Source organism: Poecile atricapillus, chromosome 2, assembly GCF_030490865.1.
Source record: "Poecile atricapillus isolate bPoeAtr1 chromosome 2, bPoeAtr1.hap1, whole genome shotgun sequence".
NCBI lineage: Eukaryota > Metazoa > Chordata > Aves > Passeriformes > Paridae > Poecile > Poecile atricapillus.
In genome coordinates, this window is record NC_081250.1 from 2,897,440 (window position 1) to 2,921,308 (window position 23,869).

The 23,869-nt window shown below is 38.2% G+C and overlaps 1 protein-coding gene across 8 annotated transcripts in view; it reads right to left on the reverse strand.

The window, feature by feature from the left end:
* Window positions 1-23,869, reverse strand: part of NKTR (natural killer cell triggering receptor) — a 42,761-nt gene that overhangs the window by 15,154 nt on the left and 3,738 nt on the right. For 3 of the 8 annotated variants that reach the window (XR_009276864.1, XM_058831794.1, XM_058831791.1), the window contains exons 3-12: window positions 18,918-18,992; window positions 16,636-16,743; window positions 15,809-15,853; window positions 14,035-14,122; window positions 6,031-6,060; window positions 5,067-5,212; window positions 3,922-4,144; window positions 3,221-3,373; window positions 2,096-2,183; window positions 562-707 (exon numbers count right to left, since the gene is read on the reverse strand). Coding sequence is in view for 7 of the 8 variants with exons in the window: in XM_058831794.1 (XP_058687777.1) it covers window positions 562-707; window positions 2,096-2,183; window positions 3,221-3,373; window positions 3,922-4,144; window positions 5,067-5,212; window positions 6,031-6,060; window positions 14,035-14,122; window positions 15,809-15,853; window positions 16,636-16,743; window positions 18,918-18,992 (1,102 nt within the window). In the remaining variant the exon portion in view is untranslated. Of the gene's footprint in view, window positions 1-561; window positions 708-2,095; window positions 2,184-3,220; window positions 3,374-3,921; window positions 4,145-5,066; window positions 5,213-6,030; window positions 6,061-14,034; window positions 14,123-15,469; window positions 15,498-15,808; window positions 15,854-16,635; window positions 16,744-18,917; window positions 18,993-23,869 lie in introns of those variants that run through there. The other 5 variants (XM_058831795.1, XM_058831793.1, XM_058831797.1 and 2 more) reach the window with 4 other exon arrangements.

Here is a 23,869-nt window from a genome sequence, read left to right on the forward strand (position 1 = left end):
CACACTAATAGTCAGATATAATATTTTTAAGTTTTCCTTTTAAAATTTATCACTCATAATTTGATGAAAGCTCATATTTAGTATCAAGCCAGCAGGAATTTTGGAAAGCTGACTTCCATCCGTCACACAGTTCACAACTGCTGAAAGAACATACAACTAAAACAATAAATGCTTAGTGGATTTGATTGTTTTACTCCAAAGAAACTATGTAATCCACTTTGAAGATCAGGAAATCACTGAATCCTTAAGGTTGGAAAAGACCTTTAAGATCACCAAGTCCAAGCACCAGCACCACCATGTCATTCAGCACTAAACCATGTCCTCAGGTGCCACATCCGTGTGTTTTCTGAACAGTGTCAGGGATGGTGACTTCACACTTCCCTGGGCAGCCTGTCCCAGCATTTTCTGTGAAAAAAATAAATTCCTAATATCCAATCTAAACCTCCCCTGGCACAACTTGAGGCTGCTTCCTCTCCTCCTGGTACTGATGTGGTACATCTACACAATCAATCAGGGCTTGCCAAAGGCCAGGACATCTCAAAGCAGTGGAGAGGCTCTTACTTGTCTCCTTTGCTCCATTTCTCCCCGCTGGGTGCTCGGTACGTCCGCAGCCTCTGCATCTCCTCCTTCCAGTGGGGAGGGGTCTCGCTGCTCTCCTCCTCGTCGGACTCGGAGCAGGAGCGGGACCGTGGCGGGGTGTGATAGCGCTGGGACAGCAAACACACAGCTGCAGGAAGTGTTTTCTTACAGAACTACAAAATCTTTTATACTCAGAGCATTCTGCAAAGCCTGAGAGAGGCCAGCAGCTCACCCAGCTTTTTGAGACATGAAAGGGAGAATCAAGGAAGAGGCCATGGATTCCCTTTTGGGATAACACAATTACTGCAGATAACCACCCTCGTTTTTAAAGCACAGATGTTTTTTAGTCAGGCACTTCATGGTTTGTAGGAATAAAGACAAAACCCCATTTCAAAAGTTACTGCTGTTCAACTCTTCAGAAATGGGAATCCAGATTAAGTCTTTAAAGCAATTTAAAAAATAGAAAACCAAACAAAAAAACTCACAAAAAAACCTCCCAAACTCTTTCACAAAAATGCTTCACATTTAAAAAATTATGCATAGGCAGAACATTTAAGTAGGCAACAAGAGCTACTCGTGCAACAGAGAAAGGAGAATTCTGCTATTGCTAACTCATTATTTTCCATTACCCAGTGGGATACACACTTAGGTGAACTCTGTGAGGAAATCAGATGCTCCTTGACTCAATAAAAGCACATCTGGATTTGACTCAATTATTTCGAGCCACTTATGAAAGCAGTAAAAATGGGGGGGGGGGGGGGAAAGTGTTATCTCCCAGAACAAAATCACAAAGATGCATGTATTTATTTATCCAGGTAATTACTCAAAGCTTTAAGACATCCTTCTTATATAAAAAAACAAAATCAAGATAACCTATCACTCAGCTTCCCTATTGTTCCAACTGAAGCAATGACTACTTAAAAAACAGCTTTTACAGAAGAATGGCCTAAAAGATTGCAGGGTGTCATGGACCTCCCTAATTCTCACATTTTATACTCTGGAGTCACGTGGAACCTACAAACAAGTATTATGAAAAACATGAATGAAGCTCACCTGGACAGAAACTGTGCTAATAAAGACTAATAGAGATGGAAGAAAAATGTGTATCTCCAACTGCCAGCCTTAAATGACATCTTTTTTCATTCTTAATTTTGCTGAGAGGGTGCCAAAATGATTTAAAAAAAAAAGACAGAAACCCCAATATCTGTCAGAAGCCAATTCCACTCCACTTTAAGTTATTTTTTCCCAAGTCTTTATTTACATAAGTATTTCAAAACATTCCATTTAGTCATTTTGTTCTCTAAGCAATCTTTAAGTAAAAAGACAGCAACAGGAAGGATTTAAAAGAAGTGCTATAAAATCAACTACCTGACAAGATTTCAATGCTTTCTAAACTGGATCCTACAACATGTAAATAAAATGTCATACAAAGCCCTCCAGGGAAATTCAAAGCTCAAAGTCAGGGAAGATACTCTGGGTGAGAGGAAATAAAGAAATAAATAAAACTGTCACATACTATTGTGCCTCTTCCTTTAATTTTTCGTCCAGATTTAGAGACTGATGGTTTCTGGTCAGTCAGAACTGGTGCAGCATCAAGAAGCTTCCTACATAAATTAATAAAGTATGAAGTTACATAGCAAAAAAAACCAATTAACATTCAATTAGTTTAAGTTAAAAATGAGAAATATTCATCATCTTATTCATTCATTTTCAGACTGAATTCAGTGGTTTTTTTCCAAGAAACAAAGCAAGAGAGTTCTGCAACAAAAGGCAAATCAACATGTATTTGTTTTCAACCAAATGTGCAGCCTGATCTCTTGACACAGAAATTATTGCTAACAATGAACTTGCAAAACACTGTCACAAGAGGTTAACTTGTGTTAGGGGCACAAATCCTGAGGACAACACGGGCAGAAGAGTTTCAGGATCTCAGTTCAGGATAGTTCAGAGGTTCTAAAGCTTTGCTTCTTTCTGTTTGTGCAATATCCCCGAAAGTCGTTAGTAAATCTCTGGGAATGTGAGTGATGTTCCAGGAAAAGACCTACAGGAGACTGTACCATTAAGGGAAATTAAAAACCCAACACCAAACAAACCCAACACTGATTTTAGAGCTGTCTGGCACTGTAATAGATTAGCTCAGTTACAAAAGCAAGGAAATTTGACAGTGGAGTACAAAACACACTGAAAGTATCTCGTGAAATTGTGACTTCCTTTGTAGCAAGAGTATTTCTCTTATTCTCAAACACCGTTAAGTCACGAAATTCCAGGTGATTGATTCTCAACCAAAGTTTCTTCATCAGTCTAAGAAAGATGAAAAATCACCTCTTCCAATCTCAAGTTTCCTTTGTAATCAAGTATTTCCTGTGGTTTGCATTGCATGATTACTTCTGAAATTATCCATTAATTGTTTTTAATTGAGTTTAACATCCTTAAAGACCAATGAAATCATCTCGAGATCTCACTGAAAACCCCTGGCACAGGTCACAAGGAATATTACAAAGGAAACTGTAAAAAGGACAGTGAAACGACCTCATGCAGCAATTCTGACCCTGCAGTCAGCAGCACCAGAAAAAGAACGTTAACAGGAATATTTCATGCACAGTTTTCAGCAAGTCAGAGTAAAAAGCTCAGAGTTCCTTACGGTTCAGGCTCTACATTGACAACAGGCACATCTCTTCTGAGCAAAAATCTATTTTCAGGCACTGGGGGAATTTCTTCAGGACGTACCACGGGCTTGTCCCGCTTTGTGCTAAGGTCGACTTTGTCTGCGACATCGCTCTTGTCTGAAAGGCTGCTAAAGGAAAGAGCAGAGTGAGAAATCACAACCAGCTGGGAAAAATCCCTTTTCCAACTGGATTCCATGACAAGATGCATCTAACTTAAAGTTGGCTTAACAACCAAAATGTGTTCCACAACCTATTTTAAGCTAAAGGGAGGATGGGACACTATTACCAGAGAGCAAGTTCAGTTCTTGCTTTACAGCAAATAATTCTGCTTTTCATTTTTTAACTGTTGTGAAGTATTTTTAAAAATCTAATCAAATATATGTACAAAGTTCTGCAACTTGCCTAAAGTCTCACTTTTACACAGGTGTGCTGAGCCCTGAATAGTTTCACATGCTGGGATTTAGTAATTTCAACATCACTCTTCCTTCTATCTACAAAGATCTTCAATTTCATGGAAAACTCAAGCTCAGCTTTGGGGTTTTTTGTTTGTTTATAAAATCACACACCAAACCCCAAACTTAAAAGCATTTTCATATTTACTGCTTGAGCACCTCACAAAAACACAGCAGAATTCCCCAGATTTCACTGCAGTTGTTAAATTTAAGAGACCAGTCACCGTCTTTGGCTTGAGGTTCGCTTGCACCTTGGATCCTCTTTCTTCCTCTCCTCCTTCCTTCGTTTCCTGGACTGTTTGGTTTTAGCTCTTCTTTTTCGCTTTCTCCTCCTGCTCCTTTCGTTCTCAGCCTCACTCTCAGATGAGGATTCTGTAGAGCTGGATGCACTGGAGGAGGACTCTGAGGCTTCTGAGTCAGAGCAAACTTTCTTCTTCTTCTCCAAAGCTTGAACAGATATTTTCAATTTACACTCTGCACGTGTGTGCGTGTAAAAGCACAAATCACACAATTTTACAGATGTGTAAATATACAAATGGGCCATTTTAGAGAAGCTCTGTGAACTTTTTCACAATATAAAAGAATCATAATAAAAATTCATCTGATTGTGCCCAGTCTAAATCTATGTTGGTGTGACACAAATATCCACCAGCAAAGACAGAATACGCAGATAAGCAAAGGCTACTTACAGTAAAAAAAATCAGGTTTTTTGGAAACAATGCACAGGTTGCAAATCAAGGATTAGGAACAAAGCAGCAACCAGCTCAGTTATGTATTTTTTGCTTTTAAAACTTTGTCATCTTCTCTTTTCTGCATCCTCACACTTTTACACTATGGCTCCTTTTGACTTTCTCTAAAGGACATAAATAATCACCTTATCCTTAAGGAAAATCAGAAATTAGGTAGAAAAGGCAAACTCATCAGACTCCACTAATTCACAGAGACTGTCCAAACATACATTTAAGATCATTTATTCTCTATGAATCTTTCTGAAAAGGAAAATAAGCTTGACCACATATATTGCATATCTTAACTTTACAGAATCTGAAAATAAACCTTTGGAAAGTGCACAACATCCAACTTTAAGAAAAGTGCATTTGTGTCTCTCTCTTTCAAACACAAAAAAATGACTTTGCATTCCTTTCTGGGTTTGTCATGTCAACCTCTAACATGAACAGGGGACAAATGTTGAGGGCAGAATAAATTTGTTTTTGTTGTGCCATCCTCTCCTACACCAACAGTTATATTTTACAGGCTTGTAAGAATTAATGAAGATTCTACACATTTACCATAATGATTTTTAGCTGTTGGAATTTTTGTACTCTCTGAGAACATGAACATTACTAATTTTGGGAATGCTGGCACTCACCATCTTTAGCTGATCTGGTGACCAGCACCCCGCAGTCAATGACTCGGACGTCTGCGTAGGGCCTGCTCGCAGTATCGGTTTTGAGATTTTCTATCTGTTCTATGACTTCAAACCCAGAAATAACCAGTCCAAAGACAACGTGCACACTGCAGAAAAAAGGAATTTACAAAGTACAAAACAGCTATGAGTCGCTGTAATGATTTTCCAATTAATTTCATATTTAAAAAGTCAGTCTGAGGTAGAAACATTTACCTCTTAATGCATTAAATAAGATTTTTTAAAATTATTTTAACTTTAACACTGACAATAATGCTAAGATTTTATGCAATGTGAAATAAAGACCCACTCTGACATCAAGTATTTCCCCCAAATTGAAGCAGCCTCCTCTCCTCTACAAAGGCAGGGTAAACAGATTATAATTCCTAACCCAGCCTTCTATTTTTGCAGTTTTGTGCAACAGAGATCAAGAGCCCATCGATAAACATGACAAAAGTCCTCCCCAGAGAAGAAGAATTTATAGGTCTCTACAAACCCAAGATACAATTTCCCCCAGCATAGCAGGGACAGTTAAAATAAAGGAATCCTTGGTTTTGTTCTCTGGTACCACATTTCTCTTTCTTCTTTCTTCCATCTGCCCCATAAATTTTAGGGATAAAAACATGCTCCAGAAGAGATGACTGCTCAAACATATTCAACTCGCCAATTCAACTCCCAGATTTATGGGCTGAGGGCAGCAACCAGTTTTATAGAAATAATCTTAGGATTTAAGACAATTCAAGTTTTTGTCCAGCTTTAGGAAATAAGTTGCGACTTGAAATTTTTATAGAACTGAAACTTTTGTTTTACATCCTGTCCCATTGTATAATCTTCCACAGAATTAAGGATTTGTTTCCCCATTGTTGCCTACTTTCAATATAACCCTCAAACTTCAGCAATCATTTGAGAAATTGGAAAGGATTCTTACCCATCAAGATGAGGAGCAGGTTTTGTTGTTCTGTTGGACAAACAGCAAGATGGGAAGATGGTAAAACAAAACAGAATCAGGGATTCAGATGAAGTAAAAGAGGAGAATGACACAGAAAAAAAAAAAAGAAGTGAAGGTAAGACAAAAATAGTGAAAAAACACAGTTAAATACATGAAATTAACTAATTAAAATTACAGATTATACACACAGGCTTTCTTAAACTTTTACATGGTATTTGGCTGAAGTTTAGCTAAATGTGCATACTGAAAGCTATACCAAGTATCATTTCATGCATGCAGTAAACAATTTCCAAGTAAATACACGTTTAATGTAGCTTTACAATTTTTAATCACAGAGGAGATACAATTTGGTGATAAATATTAGGTGACCAGTGGGATTTAAATGTTTCTGAGCTTGTTAGCTTCTTAGATTGCAAGGTCACTTTAAAGTCAGTTTATTTAAAAAAAAAAAGTTATGATATATGAGAGATTCTCTGCTTCCCCTCACCTCCCACGACTTCTTTCTCACTCCCCATTCACCTGCTTGGCCTCCTGGCTCAGAATACAAAGCATTATTTCTGTCTTAAATCATCAAACACTTCAGCTCAAAAACTCACAGCTTCCCAAAATCACAGACATTCTGTGCCACCTACACTTCACTGATAAATGCAGATTTCCTCCCTCTTTTTCAACTTCTCACACTGAGCCTGAATGGAAAATGCAACTGCCTTTTGTACAAATCTTTTGGATTCTAATACTGTGAATCCTTTTCCAAAACCAAACTGAAGTTACTTCTCCAAGTGAGCCTGAATTCCTGCTGCACAGGGGATCCTGCTATGCAGGAATATTGAATAAAGAACATCAGAACCTGCTCAAATATTGGGGGAGAAACAGAAATCACTTCTGAAGTTATTTTAATATGTGAAAAAATTCTTCCTCTTTCTCCTCCCAAGCACTATTGTGTTTATTTTAAAGCCTTCTTCCAATGAACTCTCCTCTCTCAAAATAAATGATTGCAGGTGATTTTTCTAAATTTACAATAACACAGATTTGGTATGAAAAAATAAGTTTTTCACTGCTAGAATAAAATATCACTTCTTAAACAATTCTCTTCCTTAGAGTTTTGAACTAATAGGTCACAAAACACTGCAGTGCTGAACACATCCCAAAAGGTGGAACTGTGAATCAGGAGTGTTTACACTCCTGATTTTTCTTTTAAGCTCCAAATGTCAACCAGCCCATCCACTTCCGTAATACTGAACAATACAGAAAACTTCCTTGGGTTAACACAGGGGAATAAATGCTATTAACACAACATTAAATTTCTCAATAGCAGTGGGTGTTCTTTGATTTTTCCTTGCTAACACAGCATATTGCCACAAAGAGGAAAATCCTTATGGCTTTTGAAGCTCTTGAAGCAAGAGTTAACTGCATTAACAACCTGCTGTTAAGTAAACAGTTTAAGTGGGTTTAATTATGAAGCTGATTTAAAGGGGTGAAAAAAAATAGAAATGGGTTACTTCAATGAAACCAACAGTAGTGAAGACTTAGTGTTTAGCATTAGCTGGAAACAGCAATAGGCTCCAGCCCAGGGCTGGGGAGGCTGCAGGTGCTCCTGCCATGCTGCAGCAGCATTTGAGACTAATTAAGCAAATTACCCAAGCAGGAGCTGCCTTTAGACTGGTCCTTACTGAGCAGAGAAAGGGGTGGTTGGTGCATTAAAACCCGTGCAGAGGCTTCCCCACTCCCCAGGCAATTTGAGAGATAAAATGGGCAGGGTTTCTGTCCTGGTTCACCAAGAGACAATATGAGGAGAAGCTTTGGCCCAAAGGGAAACCTCTCAGATGCACCACAAGGACTTGGGTGACTGAAATTCCCATAGGAAGCAGAGCCCCAAACCCCTGTGGTGCCTTTGAAAGTTTTCTTGCCTCAGTGTTAGGGCTGTAATCTGACATTTATACTGCAAAGGTGCACATTAAAAAAACATTTCAAGGTTTTCTGCATCAGTCCTTGAATATTTGCTTTGGCTTCAGAACTTAACCAGGAGCAAACCTACCTCCTGTCTTGGCACTATGGAAACCTAAAGTCATGATGAGTTCATCCCCCAAAATAATATTTTATTAGAACACTTCTATATAGAGCTCTCATCATTTAAACCATTCAAAATCTGCCTTTTAATAGACACTCTTATGCAAGTTATTTACAGAAGGACAAATACCTTCTTCACTCAAGTTTAAATTGGTTTAAGATACTGTTGAAGAGAAAAATCATCTTTTTGATAAAAGCACGTTCTCACCCACCCCCCCAAAGAACCTCAGGCCTAACAAAGGGTTCAATGCACATAACAATATGATCAGAAAAACAAGAAAGATAAAAACAGAAAGAAAAGGAAAGGACACAGCCTTAGAGGAATGAGACATTACCTTTGGAGCGCACGATGTAACACTGTTTCTGTAAATTTTACACAAAAATGGCAGAAATAAATTGTAATACATTTTCAGACAAAACTGAGTCTACGTTTTATTAAATACAAATTTAAAATAAATATTAATCAAGTTGTATGCAGAAAAAGGATGCCTAAAAGAGGGCTCTAAATTTTCTTTAGAATACAAGGTACTTTGAAAACTAAAGTTCTCCCTAAAAACAAAAAGAAAACTCAAGACAAAACCTGCTTGCAAAACTATTGCAAAAACAGAAAGAGAATTCCCCCACTCCCCTCTAAGTCTCAATCCAGCAAAAAATGCCCAGCTTGAAGCAGAGGAATAACCAGTTTCTGTGGGTTTATTCACATGGTTGCAGTTCCACAGGGGTTCAAAGGTTCTGCTGAATCCATTCCTAAACAGAAACTTCCCAGGCTGGCACACAAATGTTTGGATTCACAAAGGAAATGTGTGCAGCCAGGAAGTCCACAACTTCAGATATTTCATAATTAGCTGACATCCTCCCCATACTATGAAGCTTTTCTACAACTAAGAAAAATCGGTGTTTTCTGTAAAATATGTGCATTGATTGCTTCTGTCCAGAATTTTAGAACAAAAACCACACTGCAGGTGCAAAAAAGCCCCAACAGCTGCAGCACCTGATACTGGATTTGTCCTCTGGTGTTAATTCTGAGCAGCAGCAATGTTTGAAAACTTCATCATCAGCTAAAGCTTATCCAAACCCCACCCCCCCAATAAACTATCAGTGATTAATTATCTCTGCATGATCAAGTGCCAAAATGATTTTTCTGTTATTGATTACAGATTAAAGTATCCTGGGAATGTTTTTCCATAAACTTTTGATCAAGCCAATGGGACCTGCTTGTGTGAGAAGTGCACATGTACCAATAATGCTCAAAAATAATGCAACATCAGCCCCTTCCATTCAAAATTTTTTTCAGTTTTGCATTAGTCAACTATTCAATAATTAGCTCAAAGGTATTTTATTCACAGAAAAAAAAAAGAGAAAGGGATATTATTAACTGTTGATTAGAAAAATACCTGGTTTGGAACACCAAAAAGACATGAACTACTTTTAATGAGCTGGTAACATTCAGAAATAATTTGTCAAATCAAAACAAGAGTCCTCCCAAATTATTTTATCCTTCATTTAGCAGATCAAAGTAGTTCCTTTGTCTCAATTTATGAACTGGGCATGGCACTGTACATTAAAACATTTTTAAAACAAAAAATCCTATTTAGTTCTGAGTAAGAAAGCAGAGCTTGAGAGACACATTAAACCAACAACACCCTCAATAAGGAAAAAAAAAAATAAAACTGTCAGTAATAGAAAATCAGACCCAGGTTTTAAATAGCTGTGGAACAGAGAGGCAGGAACTCCAAGCATTTGAACTGATAAGGAACAGAATCCAGGACTCCTCTTTAGGCTGCACTAAGGGCTTATTCCCCAGCAAACTCCACAGCTGAACAAGGCAAAAACGTAATTATTACATAAAATTTCTCTCTTTTAACAAAGAGATTACTTTGGTTTGCTTCCTAGTGCTGCTTTACTCTTCCTTCTGGAGGTGCACTTGTGGTTTGCTACAAATGGAGCTTGGCAGATTTGGTGTGAGAAGGGAAACAGAGCTGAGTCTGTGGGAAGATCAGGAGTCTCACTAATTCAGATTCAGACTTTATTCCCTCCTTTTCACCAGAGCTGTGATTTTGTACCGTGGATTTCCTCACTGGCAGGTGGGGAATGGCCACAGGAATGAATGGAATAGCTCTAAAGAGACAAGATATTCCCAGATGAGCTGGACTGAGAAGGGAGCACATGGCTCCAGAACATCACCCAAAGGAATCCAGCACTGAGCTGGAATATCCAGGAACACTGAAGACCTCAGCTCAGTTTGTGCAGTGCTCTAGATGTGCTCCCCCAGGAGCTACAGCTGATGTTGGCAGCAGCAATTCAAAGCAGCTGCTGGAGATACAGAAAAGATTCTGGAGTGGTTCCTCTGCTCCATCCTAGGGATTCTATATCTCAGTACCCACATGGAAACAGGACAGGTACAGATTAACATCCCCAGATGGTTTTAGAACACTTAAAAAATCACCAAGGGTTCTATAGGAAGTTATTCACCAAAAAAAATAAAAAAAATCAAAGAAAAAGAAAAAAAAAAAATCAAAGTGGAGCTCCCTGAAAACACAAAGAGGCAATTTCTAACCTGGTGCCTTTACAACTCTCTTCAACACAAGCCTGCAATGAACTGCTACAAACCTTTGGGTGAAGAAAACTGAAATTGCAGTATTTCACAAATCTAAAGGGATTCTCGCTGGGTCCTTTCTGCTGGACTGCAAAATGCTGTGTTCCTCCAGAGCAGGAAATGTTTCTCAGGCACATGAGAACAGACTTGGCCTATTTACAGCACATGTGCATGGAACTCACAGTCCTCCCTCAGCTACACATTTTCCTTCCCACCCAACTGTTGCTCCTACTCAAGTAAGGGAAAAAAAAAAAGAAATAAAAAAAAAGAAATAAAGGAAAATTAGTCTACAAGCATTAAACCCAGCACTTCTGATACTACACAGACACACTTCTGACTCTTTCCACCTCTGCACTGTGCCACTCTCCACCAGTGCTTTGATTTCAGTCCATGCTTTTCCCTGAAGCTTCCTAACATCCCTTCCACTGCCTTTTCCATGCCCAGTTCTCAATGCTGCCCATAAATCTTCCAATCTCTTTCGTGCCAGAGAAATTCCTGACTACTCCAAGAAAGCTGATGATTTTTTAGGATGGGTCAAATGCCTCTTTATGTTAAGATGAGCCTGGAGATTCTATTTCAAGTAAAACTGACCTTTTAAAATCAACTTTTAACAGCTTCTAAGCATTGCAGTCTTGTTGTGCCTGGTTTGTTGGTGCAATATGCCAAAGAGACATTTGCTGCCTTATTCTTGTAAAGATTCATTATTCCAAATAAAACTTTCCTGTGGTGAGCAGGGAATTCTAATGAATTAAAACTACTGTTATAGGCAGGATCTTTGCTATTATTTTAGCCCTACTTGGACAAACTGTTATATAAAAGCAAATCACTTATTTGCACTTCTTATCAACTACAGCAGATGTGTGCAAGATACAGAGTTCTCATCCCTGAAAACAAATGCAGAGCTCTAAAGAAGCTCAGATGAACTATTTCCCTTTTTATAAATTTAATCAATGAAAATAAATAGATACAAATATTAAAAAACATCTGAAGGCTACCACTGCAGATTGCCTATCACACACTTTTCTGGTTAAACATTTGAAGAATATTTTTCCTAATGATAAACTACAGAGAAACTGAGCATTACTGAGAATATAAAAAACCCACGTTTTAATTTCAGCTTAAAGTGCAAAGGAAGAAAATATTTTATTAAAGGAAAGCTCTATAGATGCACTGTATATTCCCTAATGTAATCAGACAAATGCCACCCAGCAAGACTAACTGCTTTAATAAACTGCATTTTAAAGTGAAGGCAGAAACTGCCTAGATAAAACCTTTAGGAGCTGTTTCCCACTTGGAATCCTGATTCTCTTCCCTGGCTCCAGGGCAGGCTGGTGCCTTTCCAGACATTAGAGATAAATCTGCATGGACAGGCAGGTAAGGCAAGAGCTCCAGAGCATCCTCATCCTGAAGGCCACAGGGGACACCCCAGGAGCCTAAACCAGCTCTGGACTCCTGCAGGCAGCTGAGGTAAATCCAGCTCATGTGGAAGTTTTTGGGTCTCTTACTCTGCCTCAATTCCCATCAAACTCACGTTTCTCCTTACAGTGATTCTAATAAAAAAACCCCAGAATTTTTCAAGGAACCTGCATCTTTCAAAATACTTCTGCATTTCATGAAAGTGCTTTCAAATAATCATTTATTGTCCTGTATGAATTATAATTTAGTATCCAACACAACCTTCTGTTGTTTTGGTGTGTGGGGAGAGACAAGGTGTTTAAATCTGATTAAACAAGCTGAGCCTACCAAGCATCAGGGAAAGGAGATGACTTTGTAATCAAATGGAGGAGAGAAAAGAAACTTTAGAGCCCTCAAATGACAGCTGCTTGACTGATGTGACATCATTAGGTTTTCACGTTTAATGTTCAGATAAGCTTAAAAATGGAAAATGAAGGCAAGAGAACCCAAAGGCAAGTCATCAAGTGAAAAATAATGAACCAACGCCTTCAGAGAGCTTATTAAGCCATGGAGTTGTATTTATATAAACTGTTTTCCATATTAATGTGCACACAAATCCTTTCAGATTTATTGTAATGAAGCACAACATCTAAAATTTCCTTTGAAGGGAGCACAAAACAAGCTTCGGAAACAATTTTATCTCTATGGAACGTCTGAACAGCAGTAACTAAGACTTTCTTTTAGGTTCCTATGCATCTTCCATTTTTAGGACATTTTTTAGGGAAAGACCTAAAAATGTTTCTTATCTGAACAACATCATATCATACTGAAGGTCTTTTTTCAGGCAAAGAAAAAAAAACAAAAAAAACAAGATTCTTGAGGACAATTTACTCCTTTACTGAAGACAGGGAAGCGCCATTCATTCTTATCCCCCAAGAAAGATGGCAAAGAAAAAAAGACTTTTTCTAGTTAAGTAACTATGCTAAAATTTACTTTTGAAACCCCAGTGTTGTTTCACAAAGCATTTCTAGACTAAAGTTATCAACCTGCTCTTTCCAAATACAAACTGTTAAACATTAACAGGAAGCAATTTTGAAAAGGAATTTAACAAGGGGAATAATCACATCAAAGTTTGCAAGCTTAAAAATATTGATACTCAACCTAAAATATACCTGTTTTGACCAGGAGACCCTCAATTATCAGAGCTGAGTGTTTTACTTATGAGTAGAGGTAAATGTGGTTTTTGTAATTTCTATTAATAGAATGTGGTTACTAGAATTGCATTTTTCAAAGGTAATGAAGGAAAAATCTGGTTATCAGCACATAATTTTACACAGTGTTGGAATATGCACAAGTTAACAAAATTATGCAGAATATGTATTAAAAAGCATGTCAAGCACAAACACTCAAAAAAATTAATAATATAATCATCATAATCAAATAAAAAACCCTAATAAACAAAAGCCCCACTCATTTTCCTCCTGCAAAAACAACAAACAAAATACCCCCCTCAAAAGTAAATCGTAAATCATCATTTTTTAAAGAGTAAAACCATACAAGCCACCTCTAGATCTCACTCCCCCTTGAATACAATGTTCATCATTGTAATTTGCAGATAATCTGATGAGATTTGTGCACACACAAAGGCAAAGAATCTATTTTCTGGCCACTAAGAACTGAACATATAAACCATATTTTTAGGGAAAAAAGCCATAAAGGAGGAACATCCATGGAACACCAGCTTTAATCCAAATGAATGCCACAAGGAAATAGTGATCTCTAACATTTCCTACTGCAGGTCCCACTCACTCCTAGCCAGGATCAGATGGGGAACATGGATATGGATAATTTAGCAATACCATCTTTCTCATGAACAGCGCTTCTCTGTGTAAGAAAAGCTCCACTGTGGGATCACATCTACTCACATGAAAAATTGGGAACCATTGGTATGTTTCCCTCGGTTTGCCATTGACAAAAGGAACGCTCTGTCATGTTTGAGAATAAAGTTTTCATCTGTTTGAAGAAAAAATATGTTTGTCAGATTTTCCCTGGCAAGGGAGGCAGGTTGTTTTCTTAGTAACTTATGGATGCTCTAAGGAGAAATTCTGCTGCTGCTGGAGAAACGGGAACGGGTTGGAGGAAAAACAAGAATCAGGTTTAAACAAGTCTCTTCAAATTACAGTGGAGACAAAGCTTTGTTTCTTAAAGAAAATGGTGCAGATACAGTGCAAGCATTTCTAATTAAAAATAATTCAAGTCCTTATGAGTATCTTCAATAAACATTTGATTATGGATTTAAATGCTGAATTATTTGGGTAAGGACAAGGATTGGCAGAATTATTGACATTCTAAATCAAGAATTAACATACATGATACTGTTATTTACACTCCAGGTGGAAAGATTAGGAGAAAAAGCCATTTATTTTCCTGGCATGGCACACTAAAAGATGCCACCCCTTCACTAAAAACTGCAAGTCTCAAAGCATAAAAGGAAAAAAAAAACTTCTCTATATCTGAATCTAAGTATAAAAACCATTAAGACTAAACTGAACATGCATTTTATATTGCAGTGAATGAAAGAGGAGTTCTGGTTGTACATCAGAATATAAAACCAGATCTTCTCAATGTCATTTCCAAAGATAAAAATACCAATGTGAATGTACAAAGCTTTTCATTTTTAGATTGCATATCAAAACACAATCCTGCATATTTAGCACTCACCATGAGAAACAAACCCTGAGTAACTTCTTAGGAAATGGATCTATTCAAGCCTTTCCTTAACTAAAAACTTCAATATTTCCACATCAAGCTATGTCTCTTTTTTAAAAGAAACTTAATTTCATGCATCTAACCAGAGCTACTTGCAACACACACAGAACCAGAGGCTGTAAATAAATATATTCACCGTCTTAACACCTGAATATCACATTAACCACCTGCCTTTTTCAAAAAATAATTGTATGTCTTTAAACAAATAATTTATAAACTCACAATTTTCCTTCCAACAGATTTTAACAAGAGGTAATTGTACATTTATATACCAACTTTTTGCAAAGAAAATTACTTGAGTAGCATATAAATAAAGCAAGAAATGAACCCTAAGCATACAAACCTTGAGTAGGGAAGGGGAAGAAATGGGACATTAAAAAAAGAAGAAATCACTGTTTAGAGCTGGAATTATGTAGATTCTCTTTCAGAATAAGTCATTAACCCTCAGAAAGGTTAGACACAGAACTCTTCATTTCTCCAAGCAACACAGATATCCATCTACAAAGGGACTTAGCAGTTGTCTAAATATTTACTAGGGAGGGGACAAGGGAACAGAGTTTGCATTTGTGTTACTGAGCTTTTGTCTCTTACCTTTTCATTTTGCAAAAGACCACATTCTCTATAAACAAAAGAATATGTTGACAGTTTTAGGCAGGAAGATAGGAGTTTATTCATGAATAAAGTTGCCTAGCCTCCATGCTGAAAGTCATGTTTAACCAATTATGTTAGCCTTAATTATTGTCAATTTAAGTTAAATATTAACAAAAAAATTATCTGAAAGTCATGCATATAAAAGGAATTCTCATGCAACATTAGTTTCATGCAGAAGGTGATCTATGAGTGGACCTGTTTTCATTAAGTAGCTTGGGAATCAAGACTTGTTTATCTCAGAACTGAACAAAGAATCTGCAAAGACATATTTGCTCTTACCTTTGAAATAGCCACCATAAATAGATTCACCTCCTTTTCCATTACCTACATATTAAAAAGCAGCAATTAAAACTTTTTGTTTCATTTCTACAAAAGCTATGCATAACATTCCACCAGTCTTTGACTCTCAAAATAGGATATTCCCTCCTCAGGCTCATTTGATTAGGCCCAGGATTTCAGGACACAGTGAAAACAGACATTTTGGTAAGGACAGGTATTTCAGGAAAGGAACAAAAAATCCTGGAAAACTCCTTCTGGAGACTTTTAAAACACTTCTAGCTCATTATTTTAATTAATTATTATTTCTATTATTAATTATTATTTAATTATTATTATTATTATTAATTTAACACTTATTCAAACAGTTACATTCCTCTACCAACAGCACATCACCAGTGTTACCTCTACTGCAGACACAGAAGTGAAAGGCAGTTAAGACTTGAGTTAGGATTTGAATTATTTTAATAAGACAGAATATCATAAAACCCTCCTGCGAGGAGTTTTTAATACACTTCTCTAAACAAATAATTAAACAATAATTAATAAATATTACTTATTTATTATATATTATATATATTATACATATATTATATATATTATTATTAATAAATAATAAACAAAAATTAAGTTTAAATATTTTAGAACTTCAAAAAATAACAATTAAATGGGTGATCTATACCATACATCACAGCAAATGAAGTATTTTTATGGCACTGTAAAATACTTTCATAGTAAGTTATATATTCCCGAAGTTATATATTATGAACACATAAATGATAATATTTCTGTTCCATTTAAAACTCTGCAGTTTTAAAAGCCCATTTTACCTTCGCTGAAGTCCCCACCCTGAATCATGAAGTTTTTAACCACACGATGGAATGTGGTGCCTTTGTAGCACAGCTTCTTTCCAGTTGTTTTGCCAATTCCTTTTTCACCTGCAAAGGTGAAACAAAAACAATCTACAGATTGTCACTGAACAAATTCCAAGGGTTTTCCCTCCCTAGTTCTAATGGATGTGGGAGCCATAACTAAAAGATAACACAGTCCTACCTGATGCCTTTTCACCATCCAGAAGGAGGATCTTTACAAGGGTGAAAATGGTTTCTTAAAAAAGTTTCCTCCCCCTCAAGAAGGAGTGTGTAAATCTCCTCAGGGTAATTTATTAAAAAACACAGGAGTTCAGGATAATGGTGGGTTACCTATTTCCTAGCTACACTCCTATGCAGGTCACAGTATCCTTTTCAAACCACTCACACATCTGGATGTGCCAGATGATTCCCAGGAAAACAGGTTTCAACTCAGTTCCAATGTTATCCACACTTGGAAAAGTGGGATTGAGGTACTCCAAGCTTCCACACCTTCACCAATCCATGCACAATGTCAGGTCACCCCTTGACACCAGCTGTAGATCAGGTGGACTGGTGATTTTTGCGTTAGTGGCCCCAAGCTTCATAAGGACTTTTTCCAAAATTTGGAGGAGAAGCTGCCCTGGGCTTGTGGATGAGGTCACAATGACTGGGAGGGCTGAGGTTCTATGCAGTAAGTCCATGAGGGATTTACACTAGTCAAGAAACACTGTCTTGAGCTTCCCAGAAGAGGGGAGCTGGCAGAATGTGGCAATTAACAGTAAAAGGTTATAATAATAATATTATATACTGTGCATCAGTTAAAACCCCACATTATCCACATGTACAGGAAATGCTGTGTATTGAAACATGAATCAACAGGCTAAATAACAGGACAAATAACTCAGTGTTCAGTTTTACCACATCACTGGTTATGGAATAGGTATTTGGCACTGTGTTAGAGGACATTTCACCAAATATTCTGCACTCTCAGAAATGCAGGTGCACTCATTACCCAGAGCCAACACTCCCCTGCTGCAATCTATTATTCTGCCACCCCAAATTAACTGACAGCTCAGTCATCCCAAATTTGCCATTCCAAGCCCATCACTGCCAGGATGAGGGCAAAGGGCAGTTCGTGGCACGAAACCCACTCAGGGAATTGCTGTTTATCATCCTTCACTCATGGAATACAAGTTATTTACCTGGCTGTCCACACCCATAATCCCAATCCATGCCTCCACCTACCCCTTTTTCGTTTTCCACATGAGTTATGCAAGCAAAGCCATTTATTACAGGGACACACTCCTCCCCAAAACATGCCCCTCTTTGCTACAGCACTGAAAACCTCTCATCAAACAATATCTCCCTTCATGTTTGGTAATGTTTCAGGATGTCCCTATGGAAAATCCCCTTAGAGAATGGGATCCTGCATGGCACTTGAGCTGGTACACTGAGGTGGGAGCTCTGGCTGTGACCAGAATTCACAGTCCCTTTTCTTATTCCCCTGTAGAGTACTGCCAGTACTTTCCCAGTCAGGTAAAAGACACAGCAGTTGTTCCACTGGCAAGAGCTGCAGCACCTCCCTGAGCTCAGACACTTTTTCACAACAACCAGTAAAACTCGGTAGCTCAGCCTCTCTTTTGTTTCAGGCCAAATACCAGCCTTGCTCTTTTTGCTCTAGACATGCATGAATTGTGTCTGGAAAAGAAAAATCATTGTCTTTGAGCCCCATCTAACTACACCCTTCTTGTCTAAGCAGCTCTTCCCAAGAACTGCAAATCCCTTGGAAATGGGATGGCAGAGGAGAAGCAGCTGCCCTGTTAATACCTGGGCTGGCAGCTCAGTGTGACCCACTTTGAATCAGGTGCCCATTTCAGATCAGAAGGGAATCAGCTCCTGACAAAGCACCTCAGCAGATGGGCCTGTGTTTATTCCATAGGTGGGCAGAATCTGCAAGTCCAGCTGCTGGAATTTAAAAGCAGGAGCCTCTCTCTGTCTGGGCAGAAAGGACCTTTCCAGGGGCCAAATCCACTTCTGACAGCAGTGCCAGAATCACTCTGTCCTCCTCCATCTGCCAAAAATACCCTGGCTTGATGATGGCTTTGTGCAGATTATATGGTCCAGAATGGGACAGCATCCCCTCTCCATTATAATTTATCTCCTCAGGTGGGCACAGCCCTTGCATTTGGCTGTGGTTTGTACTTGTACAAACAAATAATTATTGTAAGCAGCAATAAAAATCTGAAATAACAGCTACGCACCCGAGCACAAGCAAAGGAAGTTTTTACAAGTCTTCGGACAAATGTCTGAGAAGAGCTGAAACATAATTCGACCAACTAGAAAATAATTAAAAAAAAAAAAACAATTAGAGTTTTAGAAATGTTTGGAATAAGAAAATTTGCATATAAATCAATCTGTATGTTCTAAAAATGTAATTTTCTGAGAAAAGGTTATTTTATCAAACAGAATAATAAAACACCTGAAGTATGCATATATTAAAACACACAGCAAGAAAGAAGAATAAGCTAATTGAGAAAAAAAAAAAAGGCATTAAGTGATAACATTCCATCCAGTTTATCAGAAGTCCTAGAGAATCCATTGTGATTTGAACCTGGAAAGCCAAGCTGATTTACTAAAATAGTTTAATCATGTCAGATCTTTTCCATTTTGAAAATGATTTCTCATAAATACAGGTCCTCAGAGAGCTGGAACAATTCCCTCCCCAATTACTGTGTTTATACAAATACATTAATAATCACATTTCCACAGTTTTCCCTGTGATCATTACCTACAAAGTCCAGCTGGCTTAGCTCCATATTGTGCTGAGGATTACAGCTGCATTGGCACTCTTGGCTTAAAATCCTTTAGTTTAAAAAACCCAGATGAACCAAACAGGGAATAAAAGGCAGGCAGGACTAATGTTCTACTTGCCAGCTACTATGAACCAAATATTTTCTGTTTGCTACTGGTGATAGCTGTGCTATGTACCCTCCAAATCTATTAAAATACTGCTGAAATGTGATTGAATATAAAGAAAACTGTTTTAAAACTGATTTTCATTCTCTATTTTCCAAGATACTGGGATGTATAGTACTGAGAAAACCCACAATAAACCGTTCCCAAATGTATGAAATCTTTAAAATTGGTATCTCTGCAGGTTGCAAAATAATCCATAGGAGCTTCACAGTTGGGCAGGATTACAAGGAGACCAGTAATAATCTGTCAATGAGCACTACACTCTAGTGGTGCACACTGGTAAGACGTCATCATTTTAAAAAGTAACTACTCCAGGAATAACTTTTTTCTTTCCTTTAAAAAAAAAAATTAAGTTCAAATGTATTTCATTCAATACTTAGTCACCAAAAAAACCTGAGAGGCTCCTAAGAAACTCCATTCAATTTTAAGGCTCTGTCCAAATTTATGCAATTATAAGATGGTGAACTGTTGGTTCAGAAAGGAAGAAATAACATGACAGCACCAGTACTTGATCATCTTAGATAAAAATTCAAGATGGCTTGAGCTATTGAAAGGTCTGTATCTCATTAACAGCAGTAAGAGTGTTCTCTAAGCATTCATCACTACAGCAGAAAAATCCAAAGGAAATGTGTAGGAGAGTGTCCAAAGAATGAAGAAATAGGGAATATTCAAAGATCCCCCATCAAACAGCAGTTCTGTAACTACCACTATGACAGAATGGTTATTTTCAAGTGAAGAAACCATTCTAAGATGTGAGGATTAAAGATTCCTACTAGGAACACAACAGAGAAGACAGTTTAGTAGAAGAGTCATCAATTTTCATTATAGCCCAGGAATTCAGGGGAACACAAATCCCGTTCCTCTGCTGCAGAAGCACTGAACTGAACGGTGATTGAGTGCTTTAGAGATCCTTGTCCAGATTTTACAGAATCACAGAAGAGACTCCCAGAATGGTTTGTGTTGGAAGGGACTTTAAAGATCACCCAGTTCCAGCACCCTGCCATGGGCAGGGACACCTTCCACTATCCCAGGATGCTCCAAGCCCTGTCCAGCCTGGCCTTGGACACTTCCAGAGATCCAGAGGCAGTCACAGCTTCTCTGGAAACCTGTGCCAGGGCCCCAGCACCCTCACAGGGAGGAGTTTCTACCTAATATCCCATATAAACCCATTCTCCTTCAGATTAACACCACTTCCCCTTGTCCCATTGATCCATGCCCATGTGAGTCCCCCTCCAGCTCTCTTTGGGCCCCCTCTAGGTCCTGGAAGAGACTCTAAGGTCTCTCTGGAGCCTTCTCTTCTCCAGGCTGAACAGTGCCAACTCTCTGTCTCTGCAGGAGAAGATTTCTCCTTCACTCACTGTGCGAAATAACACACGACACTTTCCAGGGAAAAAGCTGTCACTACCCCCATTCTGCTCTCCAGCCCAGCTGCTGCTTCACCAAGGTGCCAGCTGCCAAGTAACTGAGGGTTGTTAGTCCCTGCAGGCTCCAGAAGGGACTTTCACCCTGAGGCATAAACTGGAGAAGGATTTTGCAGCAAGCCCTACTTACAAACCCACCGCATTTAACACCTGAAGCAGCAGACACCATCACTGTGGTGCTCCACTCAAAGAACACTCTATGTTCTAGCAGATGACACGGCAGAAGATGGAAAGAGACATTCATAACTAAGGTATCAGTTTCAGCAGTATTTTTCACCAGTGCTTTGTCAATAACAAAGTCTGCCAGGTGCTCATAAAATCACGGAATGATTCGTGCAGGAAGAGACCTTAAATCATCCAGTTCCGTGTGCAGGGTCACCTTCCACTAGATCAGGTTATTCCATGCCTGGTCCTTTTACGCCTTTTAATCCTACAAACTGCAATGCATATATACCCAACATCCAAAGATAACAGATTCAGTTTATAAGGTAAGGGCTGTCTCCTCCATAAAACCTGGAGCACTGCTTACCCAGCTCCATCCAGCCACAGAAAACGCTGCCGTCTGCTCCTCAGACACAAACCACACACTGTGCATCCATCTGCTGGGTTACTGTCTGCATTTTACTGCAACTGCATGAATACCATTAGCACTGAAAGGTTGTGTTTTCCACTGACAACCAGGCAATGAAATGTGCCAGGGAAAGATCAAACCCATTTTCACACCTTGGTCAAAGATGCATGAAAGAACAGCTGCTAATAAAAAAAAATAGTAAAAGCATGTATGATTAGAACCTACAAATCTTTCTATTGCCTCATCCCTCACAAAAAAAAGAAAAATCTCATTTTAAACTTGGAGTTGAGGTATATGCTGATATAACTCAGATAAAAAAAGCATTTGAGATGCTACTTATTTCCCCAGATTTAGACACCTCTTCTCTGAAAAGATCCACCTTCACTGCAGAGAATTTCCAATACTTTCCTCAGCTTCACTTCCCCAATGCAAAGGTTAAGCGATCTGATGAGGGAACAAGCTCTCTGTGACTAACCATAATATTTGCACAGTAAATTAAAATAAACAAACAAAAATCGCTAAAAAGAGGCAGTCAAGTAGGCAAAAGCTGCTCACAAACCTACCCAGAGTCCTCAGTTGGATTTAACCAAGAAATGAGCCTGCACAGACACCTCAATTCCAAGCTAAAGTAAAAACTGCTGGGATTACATTTGCCTATTATTTACAAAACAATAATTTGATAAAGTATTTTATTTCTAAGCAGGCTTTGAACTTATTTTTTAAAGTATCAGAGTAAGTGGTGGAAGAAAAACATGCATTACCTACAGCAAGTGATGCCTATATAAAATCTAAGCTGTTTGGAAATTTGACTGAATGCTCTCTGCAGCTGATGAGCTCTACCAATTAAAGAAACCAGAAGGCAAAATCACAAAAAATAATCCAATTTCAGAACTCTGTCTTCAAACTAAAAGATTATTTTTTTTTCTTTTGTTTTTGAACTCCTTAGCAATTTTCCAGCTGAGGAAGAACTCGTACTTGATTCAAATTAAGTGGTAGAAACTCAGGGTAGGAATATCCATACCATAGTGAAATAAGGTTTCCTGCTAGCAAAGTTTATTAAAATAATCATTGATTTCAAATGTTTATAGTTCCAAAGGTAAATCCTCCAATTTAGCTGCTTAACCTTTTGGAAAAATACCTTAGCAGTCAAATACACATTGCTTCAAGCTATTTTCCAAATAATGTGAACTGTTTTGCTACATTTTATTGTGTTTGGACCACACAGGTATCAAGTTCAGCTACGCACTCCCAAAACAAACCTGGTTTTTCAAAACTGCATCTACTGCATTTTATCTTTCCTCAATTTCCTAGAGTAAACCAAACATGAGGTACTTTTCCCAGCCTATCAGCAGGAATATCCTGGTGAAGGAGAAAGCAGGGATTACAACCAGTGAGACAATGATGCACAGCCTAGGATGGCTGCCAAGGGCCCAAAGGCTCAGACAGATTTGCATACAAGTTTAAACAACAGCTCACTAAAAGGACCCTATTTGAATTTTATTAATTTGTTTATCCCTAAATCTAATGCTAGGGCATATGAATTTTTAAAAAAAAATGTTTCAAAGTAGAAGTGTGGCTACAGTTTTCAAGGAAATAAAACCTTAGTGTGGAACAAGAATAGATTTTATTTAAAATATGAGTTTCAAGAATGGATGTTCCAGTTTTCCTCAGGAGGGATCTACAGCCCTGACACATTAGCACTTTGCTAACACCGCCATGCCCCACCTGCACTCTTTGTAAGGAAAACCTCCTAAAACTTCTCTTCTCTCTGGTAGCTCTCTAAGCCCATTCTACCACAAATACCACCTGAATACCTCCATTTCCTTCTTCTGGGTCTCCACAAAACCAAACTTATTTCAGTTCTGCACACAACAAGCACTCCCTGGGTTTGGTTTCCCAGGGATATGGAAGTGAGAGGCAGCACTTGGCCTTCCCCTGGTGGAAGAGGCTGATCAGTTTTTCTTTCATTTACTGATCCAACTTGTTCCAGACCTCAAGGTGAGACTTCAGGGTATTTTATCCTGCACTGACAACAATTACACGTGATTATTCTGAATAAAATTTTTATTGAATCAATTCCTTTCAAATCTCTATCTGACCACCCCTGAGAGGGGTTTTCTCCATATGGGATCTTCCCTGGCTCCTGCTGTCCCACACACAGTGGTTGCCCATGGGTTCATTGATAGCCAAAGTTCTGGGCTCTATTTTCTGCCAATATACAACTTTTTCCCTTCTAAAGGCTAAA